Here is a 15,694-nt window from a genome sequence, read left to right on the forward strand (position 1 = left end):
TTTTCTAAGCATACAATAGGTTTTTGAGATATAATTCACATACCATAAAATTCACAATTTAAAGTGCAGTTCAATAGCTCTTAGTATGTTCACAGGGTTGGGCAACCATCACCAGAATCAACTTTAGAACATTTTCATCCCCCTAAAGAGAAACACTGTGCCCAGAAGCAGTCCCTCCCCCTTCCCTCCAATCCCACGGTGACCACTAACCTACCTTCTTTCTTGCTTATTCTAGACATTTCATACAAATGCAATCATGCAACATGTCTTTTGCGGCTGGCTTCCTTCACTCAACATAACGCTTTCAGTGTCCATCCACGTTACAGCAGAGATCGCACTTCTTGCCTTTCTTTGCCAAATGACATCCTGTCGCACGTATATACCACATTTACCCATTTGTCATTTGAAGGATTTGGATTGTTCCCACTTTTTTGTGGCTATTATGAATAGTGCTGCTGTGAACGCTTTTGTACACGTTTTTGTGCGAATTTCTCTTGGGTATATATCTAAGACTGGAAATGTTGGATCGTATGGCAACTCTGTTGAACCTTTTGAAAAACTTACAGACCTTTTCCCAAAGGAGCTGTGCCAATTTACCTTCCCATCAGGAGCGTAGCAGGGTTTTAATGTTCGCACATCCTCACCAACTTTCATTTTTTAAAAGAACCATGCTAGTGGACGTGAGATGGTATCTCATTATGGTTTGGTTTGCCTTGATGGTTACTCACGCCGAGCATCTTCTCATGTGTTTGTTGGCCACGTGTATACCTTCTTTGGAGAAAGGTCTGTCTATTCAGAGTCTTTGCCCATTTTTAATTTGTCCAGATCGAATTGTCTCATTATTGAGTTATAAGAGTTCTTTGTATTTTCTAGATACAAGTTTCTTGTCAGAATTGATTTGCAAACATTTTCTTTCACTCTTCGGGTTTTCTTTTTACTTTCTTGATGGTATCCTTTGAAGCTCAAAAGTGTTTTTAATTTTGTCCAATCTATTTTTCCTTTTGTCACTTGTGCTTTTGGTGTTATATCTGAGAAGGGTTTGTTTAGCCCAAGGTCATGAAGATTTGCTCCTATATTTTCTTCTAAGGGTGAATTTTAGCTCTTACATTTAAGCCTCTGATCCATTTTGAGTTAATTTTTTATATGGTACAAGGTAGGAGTCCAACTTCGTCATTTTGCATATGGCCATATAATTATCCCAGCACCATTTATTGAAAAGAATTCTTTCCCTGTTAGTTTTGGCACTCATGTTGAAAATGAGTTAACCATGAGTACGAGGGTTTAGTTATGGACTCTCAATTCGATTTCATTGATCTATATGCCTATCCTTACGCTAGCACCACATTGTCTGGATTATTGGAGCTTTATAAGTTTTGAAATCAGAGAGTATGAGTCCACTCAATTTGTTCTTTTTCAAGATTATCTTACCTATTCTGAGTCTCTCACATTTCCATATGAATTTTAGAGTTGGCTTGTCAATATCTGCAAAGAAGCCAGCTGGAATTTGGATAGAGATTGTATTGAATCTGTAGATTAATTTGGGGGATGTTGCCATTTTATCAATATTAAACCTTATGATTCATGAACATGGGATGTCTTTCCATTTATTTAGGTCTGATTAAGCTTCTTTCAGCAATGTTTTGTAATCTTTAAAGTCTAAAGTAATCTTTAAATCTAAAAGATGCACTTTGCTTGTTAAACTTATTCCTAAGTATTTTTTTTTGATGCTATTGTAAATGGAATGTTTTCTTTTAATTTCATTTTTAGGTTGTTAATTGCTAGTGTGTAGAAATACAATTAATTGTTGCATATTGATGTTGTACCCTGCAATCTTGCTGAACTCATTTATTAGTTCTAGTAATTTTTAGACGATTCCTTGGGGTCCTATATGTAAGACTATATCACCTGCAGATACAGATAGCTTTACTCCATTTCTAATCTTGATACCTTCTCTTTCATTTTCTTGCTTATTTGTCCTGACTAGAACCTCCAGCATAATGTTGAAAAAAAGTGGCAAGAGTATACATCTTGATCTCAGCAGGAAAACATCTTGCCTTTCCTCATTAAGTATGCTGTTAACTGTGGGCTTTTGCAGATGTCCTTTATCAGATTGAGGAAATTTCCTTCTATTCTTAGTGTGTAGAATATTTTTATCATGAGAGGGTATTAGTTTTTGTAAAATACTTTTTCTCATCAGTTGAGATGATCGTGTAGTTTTTGTCCTTTATGCTTTTGATGTAGTGTATTATATTAATTTTTTAATTTGAAACTAACCTTGCATTCCTGGGATAAATCCCACTTGGTCATGGGGTATAATCCTTTTTTTATGTTGCTGTACTTTGCTTGCTAGTATTTTGTTGAGGACTTCTGCACATATATTCAAAAGAGATACTGGTCTGTAGTTTTATTTCCTTGTGATACCTTTGTCTTATTTTTGTTATTAAGATAATATCAGTCTCACAGAATGAATTGGGTAGTATTCCCCCTGTTCCATTTTTGGGAGGAGTTTGTGAAGGATTGACGTCAATTCTTCTTTCACTGTTTGATAGAATTCACTAATGAAACCAGAAAAGCCTGGGCTTTCTTTGGTGGGAAAATTTAAAATTCAATCACTATTTTGTTATAAATCTAATCAAATTTTCTATTTTGTCTTGAATCCACTTCAGTAATTTGAGTCTTTCTAGGAATTTTACCTTTTTCTCTAAGTTATCTCATTTATTGGCATACAATTATTCAAAATATTCTCATAATCCTTTTAATTTCCGTAGTAATGTCTCCTCTTCCGTTCCTGATTCTGAGGCTCTCTTCCTCTCATCCGCCTTGATCAGTCTGGTTAAAGGCTTGTCATCTGGTTGATCTTTCAATCTCATGCACTCTAACGCCTTTACCACACTGGATCTACACTTGACTTTCCACTTTTCCATCTCCCCCGCTTGGCTGTGAACTCCTGAGAGCAGGGTCTGTATACACCCCAGACTCTCACATTTGCTCAACAAATGCTTATGGACTGAATGAAGGATGACCTGAAGTTGAGGAAGGCTGGGAGATTTGCTAAAAGTCATGGGGTTACTGAGAAAGAATTCCAGGCCAGAACTCTACTCTCTCAGCTTCAACACGGCACTTTCCCTTGCCTCACAATCTGCTAGGATGTGGGAAAGGAACGGGCTAGGTACCAACCAGTACTCTCAGGCATCATGCCAGCCAGCAGAGTGCTCTCTAGAACCAGGCCCTGCAACAGGACCTACACAACACATGTGCATTGAACTCCTTCTTTGTGGCTTTGGGGACATTGTACCTAATGGATAGAAATTACTCTGATTTCTACAAAAGAGGAGGAAGAACTGTGAGATCACTAGAGCCATCTGCAAATAGAAAGGATTGCTCTCGGTTCCCCATGACTGGAGGAATCCAGCACAGGCCAGTAACTACTCACCAGGAATATCATAGTGAGACACTATACACTGTTGAGAGCGAGAGCTTCCTGGTGTCTGTGGTTAGCTGTGCCCGGAATGTTCCATCTGCTTTCCTTACCTGATGAATTCCAGTTCTTAAAACGCTTTTTCAGGAGGCAGAGTTAACCACCTTCTTATTTATTTTCCCCTAAACATGTACATAACTGTAATGGTTGGTACATGTGTCTGTCTTTAGAGAAACACGTCCCCCAAAGAAACTGTGATGATGGCACGAGGGCAGGGAGCTTGCTTCATTCTCCTATTTCCCAAGAGAACAGAACTGGAGTCTTTGCTGGATTAAATTGAAGAGGGAGTCAAACTGAGCTACTGTTCTGACCCTAGGTTCTTGTTAAGTTTTCTAACACATTTTCACGTAATTATTTCCCTGGGGATTATCTGGCCCCTGTAATCAAACTGTCTTCACAACTCTAGTAAGGAAGAGTCTGAACAGGCAATGACCCATTGCTGGGCCAAGTGTGTCAGGGGAGTCAACCTGGAGGTGGCACTGGCTCAGGCCTTTGTGAATCACTGCAGTGAAAGGGCTTGAGCCATTTCCGGTCATCTTATTCAGACAGCAGCAGGGGAATCAGCAAGCCCAGCAAGCTGTTGTAGATGCTGGGCCAGCCCCCAGCCCAGTCAGTCACACTCAGAAGCAACCCAAACCACCTCCCCTAGCAATAAAGTCAGGGAGGACTTGCGTCACAGGACTGCACCCACTCACATTCAACGGGATTTGCAAACAGCGAAACAGATAACCATACATGAAGCCCAATCAGTCCTGCCCATGTGGAGATTAAGCCATCTCTATCATCAAAGTCTTGGAGTCTTAAACTCAAAATAGCTTCTTAGCTTCTAAAGATATATTACAAAGGGATAATTACAAGAAAAGTAAAAGAGAATGGGACCAATTAAGTTTCTTAGGCAAAATTATCAGCTAGAAGCTGTGAAGGGAAAATAATTGAATGATAACATTTCGTGCAAGCGAACGTTAAGAACACGCAGTGTGACGTGTATGCACTAAGGAGAAGAAAAAGACACGTTAAGAGACCATTCGGAGAATGTGGCTCAGGCTTAAAAAAAAAAAAAATCATTCCCAGCCTGCAGTCGGTGAAGTAATTTAAGGAAACTGTCGGGCTCCAAAGCCTGCTGTGTTTGCACAGCCTGCCCAAGGTAACTTTAGCTCTCACTGCAGCAATAGCGGCATTTCCTAAAGCCACACACAGGAGTTCAACGTCTTTGTATGCAGTAGTGCTTAATGCAGCCCAAATCCAGATCAACACCTCCCAGGAAGGTGCTCTGCTCAGAACGACGGGCAAAGCGGAGGTGGGTGCCCTTTCCTTCTTTCTGGACTCATTTCCTGATACTGACTTGTACTAAGATTTGGCCTGAACTCTTTTCTCTTCTCTCTCTTCCTTCCTTCGACAAATAAAATTTCTCTTAAAAAAAAAACATCTCTCCGAGGCTTTCCTGACGCTCACCAAGCAGAGCTGGGCCACCGCCTCCTCGGGGACACAGCGCCCCCTGGCGAATGCGGCGGAGTCGCGCCGCCGGCTCCCTGTCGAGCCCGCGGCCACCACCAGGAGGCGCTGCAGAGCCGCGCAGGGATGCTGCGAGCCCGCCCGCCAGCCCGAGCGCGAGGGAGCGCGTACTCACTTGGGAGGGTGATGACGCTGCTGAGGTTGCCATCGCCTCCGATGCTGTGGTGCGGGGACAGAAGAGAAAACAGACGCTGAGAGTGCCAGAGACGCCAGAACAGCTCCGATGCTACCAAGACAGGCCTTTCTCCTTATGAGAGACACCCCGGGGGCTTGGAGCTTATGATTGCAGTAGAAAACCAAACCAGGAGAGAGCACATCCTCTGCCTTGTCCCCACAAACCGGAACACCCAGCCAAGAAACGGATTCACAGGGCAGGCCGACTTCGTGGATTTTTAACTTGGGGCGTTGACATTGGGGCAGGGGAACCGAGTGGGCCCCTTCACCCCTCTTTTAAAGGGAAAGTGACCCTTCCCGGGATGCAGAGCTCAGTCGTGCCCCACTAGCGGCTGCAGCTGGGCATGGCTGTTATCGTTGCAAAAGGAGTGGGAATCTTTGCCCTCATCACTCTCTTCCTATTTGGCTTGGGAAAACCTGCTGTTAAAGGGTGTCTTCTAGAGTGCAACCCGTCTTCCAAACTGCTTCTAAAATTCCAAGGAAATCAGAGTTGGATGGGTCTCTAGGCATGAAAATACGCAACATTCCAGAGTTTATTGGATTCCCTGCTTTTCCTTATCCCCTCGTTCTCTGCCAAGTATGTCTGGGAACATTTTAAAGGGTCTCAAAATGTTTGGGGTTTATTTCTGTGCAGCGTCACGAGGGAGGATGCCAGGGATTCAACACTCAGTTTCAGTCTGGGGCCAGAGATGCCAGATTCCTGGCTGAGGAAACAGCAAACCTGCCCTCTGACGCTTGGCAGGAGTGGGGTGTTCAAAGCACGAGTCCAGCTCCCTGCAGCCTGTGGCAGCCTGGATTTGATTACAGCCGGAGCAGGAGCAAGCCGGCAAGGCATGAGGCAGTCACGATGGGGGGATGTGCCAGATTAGGGGTCAGGAACCATCTGCTCTACCTTTTGTTCTTTTACCATCTGGCTGTGTGACCTCAGACAGGTTACTTGCCCTCTCTGAGCCTTGCTTTCTCATCTGTAAAATGTAGGCCCTTTCATAAGGATGCCAGCTACCATTTAGATCTACTTTATGTCAGCACTGTGCTGGATGCTTAAACTCTCCCTAATAACTCTCCCTAAGTATTAGTATCCCAACATCGAAGGTAAGGAGACATGCTCAGAGAGGTTAAGTAACTTGCTCAGGGTTGCACAGAGCTGGGCAGCTAGGATTCAGGCACAACTCTGGTTTCAGAGGCTACTGTCTCCTTCTGAGCTTATGCCCCAGAGGGAGAAATGAAAGCTAGGGAAGATTTTCAACCCATTTAGGTAGTTTCTCCCCCCGATTCCTCCTGCTCAGGTCTCAGTTTCTGTCCTGGGGAATGTAGTGGTTTGGGGAAGCTTTGCATTCCTTCCTCAAAGTAAACCAGAAGTGTCTCATCGAAAAGCCCTAACCAGGTGGCTCATCTTTCTGCGAGAGGAATGGTTTTCTGTGATGATCAGGGGTCCTCCCCCACCCTGCAATGAAGGGGTCATTCAGGGTCTTGTCACATCTTCACTCACCTCCAGGACAGGCCTCGGTACTGAGTCAAGACATCCAACACTTCCCCAGGCTTGGATCCGGCCCCATTACCAGCCTGACAGGGAATATCAAAGGGTGAGTCTCCCTGCCTGCTGGCCAGGAAGTCCCTGCCCTGGGTCTGGCTGGGAACGCCTGGGCAGTCTCTAGAATCTCGAGTAGAGACAGCCCCTCATCTTGATGTCCATCTTGCCTTGACAGAGATGAGTGAGAGCTCCTGCTGGGAATCCTGGCGCTGTCCACAGCTTGGCCTTGCCCTCAGAAACCCTGCCTGACCCAGATCAGGTGACACTAGGCTAGCAAACTTGCTCTGGAAATTAGACAGCAGTGTCCATTTTTCTAAAGGACACATTTCAGGGTCCCATTCGCCTCATTTTTAGAAGTTGTGTAACATAAGTATATTGTAGTCCTTTTATATCAATATATCTCATGTACACACAATTTAAAAAATAGTAAGAAAATAAAACGTCCCTACCCCTCAGTTGAAAAGAGAGCACAGTCTTTTAAAACCTCAATCTGGACACACGCTGCAGGTGCACGTCCCCTGCCTTAAGTGTGTTATTTCTAAGCAGGGGGTGGGGGGTGGGGGGGAAGGCTGGCCTCCACGAGAGACCCCTCTCCCACTGCAGGGGTGTGACCCCTGCTCTCTGGTGCCCAATTCCTCTGCCACCTGCCATGTATGTCACTCTCCAAATGCTGCCTCCCAGGAAGTCCCGAACAGCTGCGCTGATTCTCGATGAGTCCTTACCCCCAGAGCCGTTCAAGGAGACCAAGGGATGGGGGAAGCAACACCGGGCCACCCCCAGCAGGAAGCGGTTGGGATAAGCTGTGCTAAGGACCGGCCTGCCTGTCCTGCTAGGAAGTTACGAGCCGTCGGACGTTTGGGGTGGAGAGTCGTGTGGGCACTCAGTTCACCTGCCCAGCTTCACCTTCTTTATGGGTTAAGTGTAAGGAGAGTCACATTTCATAGGATTGCACGCATCATGCCAAACAAGGCAGATCAAAGGCTTAGCGGCCACAGATGGGAAAGGTGTCTGCTGGCCTTTGAGGAAGATTCCGCTGGAGGCCCTGAATTCTACCGACCCAGAGAACAGCAGCTGGATATGTCTGTAATGAGCCATGACTGAACAGAAGTGTCTGGGAGCTTCTGGGATCCTCCACCCAGTCTCTCGAGGGCCTCACTTTGCTTTTCATGGACAGCACTTTGCAGGCCTGAGGGGTCACCATGGAGTGGCTACAGAGGGGCTGGGATCATTTTGCATACCTCCCTCTCTTCTACTCAACCCTCTCCCCACCCCATTAGTACCCGCTCCTGTCTCATCCTCTCTTCACCCTCCTTTAACTTCCTCCATGACAAGCACCAGGTCTTTGAAAGCGCCCCACACCATGAGGGAGACCTAGTCCAATCTGCCCACCCCTGCTAGGCTGGAAGATCTGGGTAGAGTCCCTTCTGTCACAGCTGCTCCCTCTGAGGTCCCCCCACTTCCTGCTCACTCCTTCATCCCAGCGTTGAGAGAGGAATACGAGGTTAGGATGGACGTGGGGAAATGCGATGGGCAAGGAATGCTGGGTCCAGGGCAGGCGGGCTGGAGAGGGGCCGGAGATGGCCACAGTTGAGAATTCCTCTCTCTGGGTTCTCCCATGAATCCAGATCTCCTTCCATAGTGGGGGTAACTCACCGTGAGAGAGTCACCCAGGGCTCCAATGACCTTGATGTCAGCTGGCTTCAACCTGTGAACTGAGAATGCACACCCGAGTTAATGGCAGACAGGGGTTCTTATCTCCTCTGAAAATAAATGAAGACCTTCCAGGAAAACGGAGAGAACATCCCATTGTAATAGCAATTCGGCTTGGATGGAGATATTAAGAGCCCATCCTTGGGGTGCCTGGGTGGCTCAGTCGTTAAGCGTCTGCCTTCGGCTCACGTCATGATCCCAGGATCCTGGGATCGAGCCTTGCATCGGTCTCCTTGCTCAGCAGGAAGCCTGCTTCTCTCTCTCCCACCCCCCCCTCGCTTGTGTTCCCTCTCTTGCTCTCTCAATCTCTGTCAAATAAATAAATAAAAATCTTAAAAAAAAAAAAAAAGAGCCATCCTTGTCATAAGGCTCCACGGTAGAAGCCACAGAGCCTGCCTGCCCTCCCCCCTTGGGGCGGCTGCACACACGCCCTGGAGCTGGAAGGCGCACCCACCCTCAGAGGGGGGGTCTGGGGCCTGTGGTGAAATCTGATGGCACAGGTGCCTGCGACAGCCCCCGGCAGTGCGGTCTGGGAGCGTGGCAGGAGTTGTGGTGGAGATGGAACCAGCCCTTAACCTAGTCTAGGATCTGTTGGTAATGGGGACGCAATTTTATATCATCCTATTAAAAAAATCAGCTCAGTTTTTCTAAAGTGGAAAAGGGACATGCTTTTATACCAGTGACGGATTTTTAAAAATCCAGGTGATGTTCATATAACATAAAATTAACCATTTTAAAAATCAACGAATCAGGGGCAGTTAGCACATTTGCAATGGTTGTGCAACCATGACCTCTATCTGGTTCCAAAACATTTTCATTTTAGGGGCGCCTGGGTGGCTCAGTCGTTAGGCGTCTGCCTTCAGCCCAGGGCATGATCCCAGGGTCCTGGGATCGAGCCCCGCATTGGGCTCCCTGCCCCACTGGGAGCCTGCTTCTTCCTCTCCCGCTCCCTCTGCTTGTGTTCCCTCTCTCCCTGGCTATCTCTCTCTCTGTCAAATAAATAAATAAAATCTTTAAAAAAACAACAAAACATTTTCATTTTACCCCCCAAGGAGACCTGTACTTATTAAGCACTCACCCCCCACCCCACCCCCAAGCCCCCGACAACCATGAATCTGTGCTCTATGGACTTACCTATCCTGGATATTTCATATAAATGGAATTATACACCATTTGACCCCTTTGTGTCTGGCTTCTTCCCCTTTGCATAATGATTTCAAGGTCCATCCGTGTTATAGCATGTACCAGGATTTCGTTCCTTTTTATGGCTGAGTAATATTCTATTGTACGGACATGACCACGTTTTGTTTATCTGTTCATCTGCCGATGGATATTTGGGTTGTTTCCATCTTTTGGCTCTTATAGTAGGGCTGCTATGAACATTTACATGTAAACATTTATTTAAATGCCTGTTTTCAATTATTTTGGGTATATACCGAGGCACGGAATTGGTAATCCTATGATTATCCTGTGCTTAGCTTCGTGAGGAACCACCAAACTGTTTTCGGCAGCCTGACTCTATTTTGTTCCTCTTTTGAGTTTGACCATGTACTATACTGTAGTCTGAGAGCTATTTACTCCTCTGACAAACGTACTGACCACCGAGCAGTGGCTGGGTGCTCTGGGGATGACAGAGGGATCAGAAATGGAGAGAGCTCTCCAGAAACTAACAGGCTAAAGAAGAAGTGAGAAATGTCTAGTTACAATTGTTTATAAGCTGATAAACCCTGGGGGAGATATAGGGTGACATGAAATTCTGGACTTGCAGGAATGATTTCCCCTAGAGGAGTGTGTGTTTGTGTGTGGGGATTTCAGAGCAGGCTTCATGCAGAAGGTAGTGTTTGAACTCACAACATGATGAGACAAGGATGGGGGAAGGTGGGGAAAAGCATCAAGAATACCTGTGGTATGGCAAAGTGTGTGATGTCTGTAAAGAACGGATAGTCATAGAGTTTGGCTTAAGTGAAGGATCTGTAAAGGAGATTAGCACAAAATAACATTGGAAAGGTAGGTTAGGGCCACGGGACTTTTATGTCCAGCCAACAAGTCAGGAGAGTAACAGGACTATCCCTACATGTGTAATTACTTGCATATATACACCTGTACGATATCTATCTACCCCTTTACCTGATACACAGATGAACATGAACCCAAGTGCATTTTGAGGACCACACCTAAATTCCTACACTGTCTGTAAGACATCCAGTGAGACACGGAGCACCAGATGCTTTTGACCCCCCGGGCTACACAGAGCCCACTGCACCCATCAACACCCAGATCATGGTTGTAAAATTATACTTGCACAAGAAGCTATATTAACACTCAGTGGAAACAGTATTCAAAGGGTCTCCAAGTCTTCTCTCCTTCCGCAGAGACGTCTTTTCTACCTGACTTCTATACCGTCTGTAGAAGGGGAGCTGTCATTCGCACTGAGGACCTGCTCTCCCTGGAAAAGTAAAAGTCCCTGCCTCTTCTGTGACAGCATGCAAACCGACACACACGATTGTGAATGTGTGTATGCAAAATATATAGATTAGTGGTCCTCAAATTTGAGCATGCATCAGAATCATCTGGAGAGCTTGTTAAAGCACAGATGGTCGGTTCTTACCCTCAGCATTCTGCTTTAGTAGGTCGTGGGAGGGGGTGGGCTGAGGATGTGTGGTTAGAAGAACAATATCAAATCACAAAGCCAGCTGCACACATTAGCACACATCCACGGGGTTGAGCCTGAGAACTTTAAAATGACCTCTTCTCAAAGAAATTGGGCTATGGGTAAAAAAGGCAACAAAACAGAAAGTAAGACCTCCTTCCCTCAACTCCGGAGGGCTTATTTTAGTTCCTGGTGATGACATTCAATCACTCTATTCTTGTTGCCATAATGTATGATATACACAGTGAATACTGTGGGCACTAGCTAGTGGGCAAAGGTTAGGGGAAATCTTTGAAGCTGGTAAAATGTGGAAGAGATGGGCAGATTTGCTTCAAAAGTACGTTACAGTTTGCTGAAGAGGCAGCTGAAACTGGTCATCCCATCACCTAGATTTGTAGCAGACAAAGGAAGCATACACACATACATGTGTGCATGCACGTCCCCATCTATGAGTGTGTACATATGTGTAGATAGATTGTTGGGGGGTGGGGGTCCTCCTGTTGGTTGTTCTGAAGGATTTCCTGTGAGAGATAATGAATGGGCCAAGCCTAAATGGGAGGAGTCTGACTTACCTGGGATTTTACTAAGATAGAGCACGACATGTTTCATTTGTTTAATATTCTTAGACCTTGATTTGAGCTTTGCTAATATCATCACGTATGACAAAGACACAGCATGCAAACCCAGCAAAGCACTTTAGCAATTGCTCTCCTTGGACAAAGAACTATTTAGAGATAAGATTAAATTTATGTGGGCTGATTAGCTAAACCTTATCTGGTACAAACTGTCCACCACCCTGAAAGGACTTGATAAATACATGAATAACTCGTCAAGATTTCTACAGAGGGGGCATCTTATCAGAAGGCCATCCAAGCTATGACGAAATGTCCTGAATAGCAAGGAAATGTGGACTATAGAACGGGGAAAAGACTGGACACTTTGGAGTTTTGCCTTGTACAACCCAACAGCTTAACCCACCCGGGGCCATCATCTGAAAAACCAGCTTTCTCTTAATTGTGACCTACGGCTACCCAACCCACGTGCTCTCTGATTTAGGGACTTACATGAAGACATCCGCAATGGTTAGTAAAGCGCTGGCACAAGGTGAGAATCTTGTCTCTGCCTTGGAAGTGCTTCAGTGTGGGTTTATCTGAAGAAATATGTGCCTTGCACACAGGAGCTCAAGCAACGTGCTAAGTTGAATTACAGGCTACATTAGGGGCTCTGTGTCAGCGACTTTGCAGCTCTCAAAGCTTAGATGATGGAAACTGGGGGGGAAGGAGATACTTATTCATCCAAGTGTCTTCGGGTGATTTTGAACTTGCTCAGCAGACTGGTCCCACCCGGGGACAAGCAGGCTATTAATCCCACTGGGACACCATTACTTTCTTCCTAGTCCCAGGTTAAGTCCCAAGAACGGTGAGCTGGTGGTGATGACAGAAACATCTCCATAGTCTGCATTGCACCTGACACGGTCGACTCACAGCAAAGTGAAACCCTTAGCACTCAGCGGGGGCTGTAACTTGGGCATTTTTCATATCAGCTTTTGAACTGCTGGTTTTAGTCAAATGGGTACAATGCATGACATCCAGGACTTAGAAAGGAATTAATGTCTTCAATGAATGTAAATGAACTGTTCTGACTTCATACAGTTGGTGACAGACGCATCTCTGTTTGTGGATCTCTATTTTCAAATACTATGAAGTTTCCCCTCTGCATGGAATTAGCAGCTTGACCTCAAGATAGCCAACTTCAATAGAGAGCCAAGAGCCACCGTCCTCCTGGCTCCTTATTGCTACTCTTTTGTTTGCAGAATGCTGTTCTTTTTCTCCCTGGGAAAGCCTCAGGTCAGCTGCCAGGCCCAGCATATTTTTCTTAGGCATCCCAACTATATTAGGGGCAGGCCGTGGAGTAATACAAAATGATGCAAGTATGTACAAAGTTACAAAGCGCACAGGAGCTAGCTAGTACTCGGCAAAATGCACATCCGCACTGGGGAGGAGAAATGGGCAGCTTTTATTTATTTCTCTGGCTACCAAATACCAATTGGTTATAAAAAAAATTACATCAACTTTCCATCTCTCATTCCAAAGCCACACTGATTGGTGGCAGGGGTTTATCACCTGTGGGCTCCACACGGCATGAGGAAGGCACCCAGGTTGCTGGGGGCTGTGGCCTGTTGATAAAGGCAGTCCCCTATCTTTGGTGGCTGGAGAGAAACACTAGGGAAGGAGATGACAAGGGACGCTTTTGGAAAGAATAAGGCAAAACAGTTATTTTATACAGAGTCTTAGTGAAAATTGTTGTAATGGACGGCACTTTGATCTAGTTGGTTTGAAAGCTCTTTTTCAACTTAGAACTGTTGGTTTGCTGAATTAAAAATACTCATTAAGATGAACTCGGTGAACATTTCCTGGGCTCCTACGTGTGCTGAGTCATTGGAGGCGTAAGGATAAGATGGCCTGACCTTGTACGCATTCCCCGGGTGCCTTCAACTCAATTAGAGATTGCAAACATGATCTCCAGAGGAGTGAACGATCTCACCAGAAGCAGGACAATTATCAAGGAAAACTAATAATGTGGCCTCATGCTAAGCCTTTTTAACTACCCCAACAATCACAAGGATGCTTAAAATGTCCAGTCAGAGATCATGCACAGTAATGAAATGTGTTTTTCATTATTGTCCAGTTGAGCTGTGGCCATTTTCTTAAATGACAGCTTCCAGGCCGGACTCAGAAGGGCGGCCGCCCAGCTGGAGCGAGCCAGCGTTTTGGTTCCGTGCCCACTTGGTTAGATCAAGGAGACCTGAATCTATCCATTTGCTTATTCAGACAGTCCCTATCACTGGAGTATCTTCGATCTCAAGGTCTTAAAATTTCTTGTGTTTACATCTTCAAGCGCCAATAAACATGATAATCTTTGGGGTCAGGGAATAAAGAAGACGTTCACTTTTTATTTGGTTTTCGATGTTGAGATATGTTCTAAGGGATTGGTTGGTTATCATCGACATGACAGGAACATAATCTAGGCAGATTGCAAAATGCTTTCGAGGTCTTCCTCTCAGAATGATAAGATTAAAAAGCAGATGGCTATCATTTCTCTGTAAAGACTATAGTGACTAAAACATTCAAATTCTGTCTCCCTATACGTGCATACGTCCGTATATACCTACATACGTACATCTTTGGGGTTTTGCTCTAGGATGGCCGACGTAGGAAGCTAATAATTTGTTTCTGCTGCTAAAGTTCTGCTAGCAAACTAACCAACAGGAATGAATCATCTCCAAGTATGAAGGAAGGAAAATTCTCAACACTAAATGTATGTGTGCGGAAGAACCTTATCACCTATCCCATCGTTCTGCAACTTAGAACAAGAGCCAGTTATATACTGAAGCTTTGTACAAACATTTTTAACTAACTTGCCAGTCATATGGCTTAATTAGAGCATGGAGAGCTAAGGCGCGCGTGAAGGGGCAGGCTGATAGCTAACTGCGCGAGCACTCAGCAGAAGGAAACCGTCTCACTACCAAGATTTGCCTCCCTGAAAGAATCCTGCTAGGCGTGGTGACATTTCCAAACCTAATTTTCTGTCTTGGAAGGCACCTAGGAGGCATTCAACAATCATCTAATAAATGAATGAACACACGAACGAATGAGCACACAGGTGAGTCAGCCTCTAGGACCCAGCAGAGGAACCTGTCACACTGTGGCAGGAACGCTCCTTCACTGCTGTCCTGAGTCCTGCAGTTCAACACACAGCCTCCCCCCGTGACCGCCCATGGTCATGTGCACATAGCCATCACTCTCAGGCTGGCTCACCTGGAGGAAAAGATTGAACTCCAAGACAGCCCCTTTTGGGGAGGGTGTCTGCCTGGAACATTCCACGAGTCTCATTTTCCTGGCCCAGTGACAGTAATTTTGAAAATACTGAGAGGCGGTGAGAACAGCATGTTTATAAGATGGCATGCTCACAGGGTCTGTGCAATGTTTGAGTGCATCCTGCATACGGTTCTGACATGCAGGATGGACTGGTTATTTTTGCTTTGTGCTTAAAGGTTTGGTTTTTGGAGAACAAAGCCACTTCATCAAGGCTTGAAGCCTGGGGCAATGACAGCAGCTCGCTCAACTCACACTGGGCTCTTTGCAGGGTAAGTCCTGGCACACAGTTAATGCTCAGTAAATGCTTTCTGATAATGGTGTTACCCTGGTTTAGTTAAAGAATAATCAAACACAGGCCTGAACTTGCCCATCTGCACCCAGAGCGATCTCTATTGCCCTTGGAGCAAGCCTCTCATGTGGATCTGACTGTGGGGAAAGCCTGTTGTGGTTGCCCTTATGTCGATGACTTCAGACCTCAAATGAGGTTAAAAACCACTTGATTGGAGCCACGTACCTGAGGTGGGAATTGTGTCGGAGGGGTCCTTGTTGGGGCACGTGATTTCCATTCCATCTCTCACCTGCAATGAGATGCACAGGGAAGGAGTAGAAATGGATCTTGCAACGTAGGAAACTGGATGAGAAAACACTAGTCAATAGAGACACCTAGGTATCACTTAAGATCCCTCCCTCTCCTTCAACACTCCTAACCGAGTGTCCATGACATCCTTTCCTAAATGCTCCCCATCCTGTCCCCTCTCCTC

The 15,694-nt window shown here is 45.5% G+C and overlaps 1 protein-coding gene across 1 annotated transcript in view; it reads right to left on the minus strand.

Moving 5' to 3' along the window:
- PLB1 (phospholipase B1) overlaps positions 1-15,694 on the minus strand; it is a 99,773-nt gene that overhangs the window by 58,472 nt on the left and 25,607 nt on the right. The window contains exons 16-19 of the mRNA XM_034657298.1: positions 15,448-15,511; positions 8,349-8,407; positions 6,654-6,727; positions 5,106-5,149 (exon numbers count right to left, since the gene is read on the minus strand). Coding sequence (XP_034513189.1) covers positions 5,106-5,149; positions 6,654-6,727; positions 8,349-8,407; positions 15,448-15,511 — 241 coding nt within the window. The remainder of the gene's footprint in view (positions 1-5,105; positions 5,150-6,653; positions 6,728-8,348; positions 8,408-15,447; positions 15,512-15,694) is intronic.

This window comes from Ailuropoda melanoleuca, chromosome 4 (assembly GCF_002007445.2).
Source record: "Ailuropoda melanoleuca isolate Jingjing chromosome 4, ASM200744v2, whole genome shotgun sequence".
In the NCBI taxonomy this organism is placed as follows: domain Eukaryota; kingdom Metazoa; phylum Chordata; class Mammalia; order Carnivora; family Ursidae; genus Ailuropoda; species Ailuropoda melanoleuca.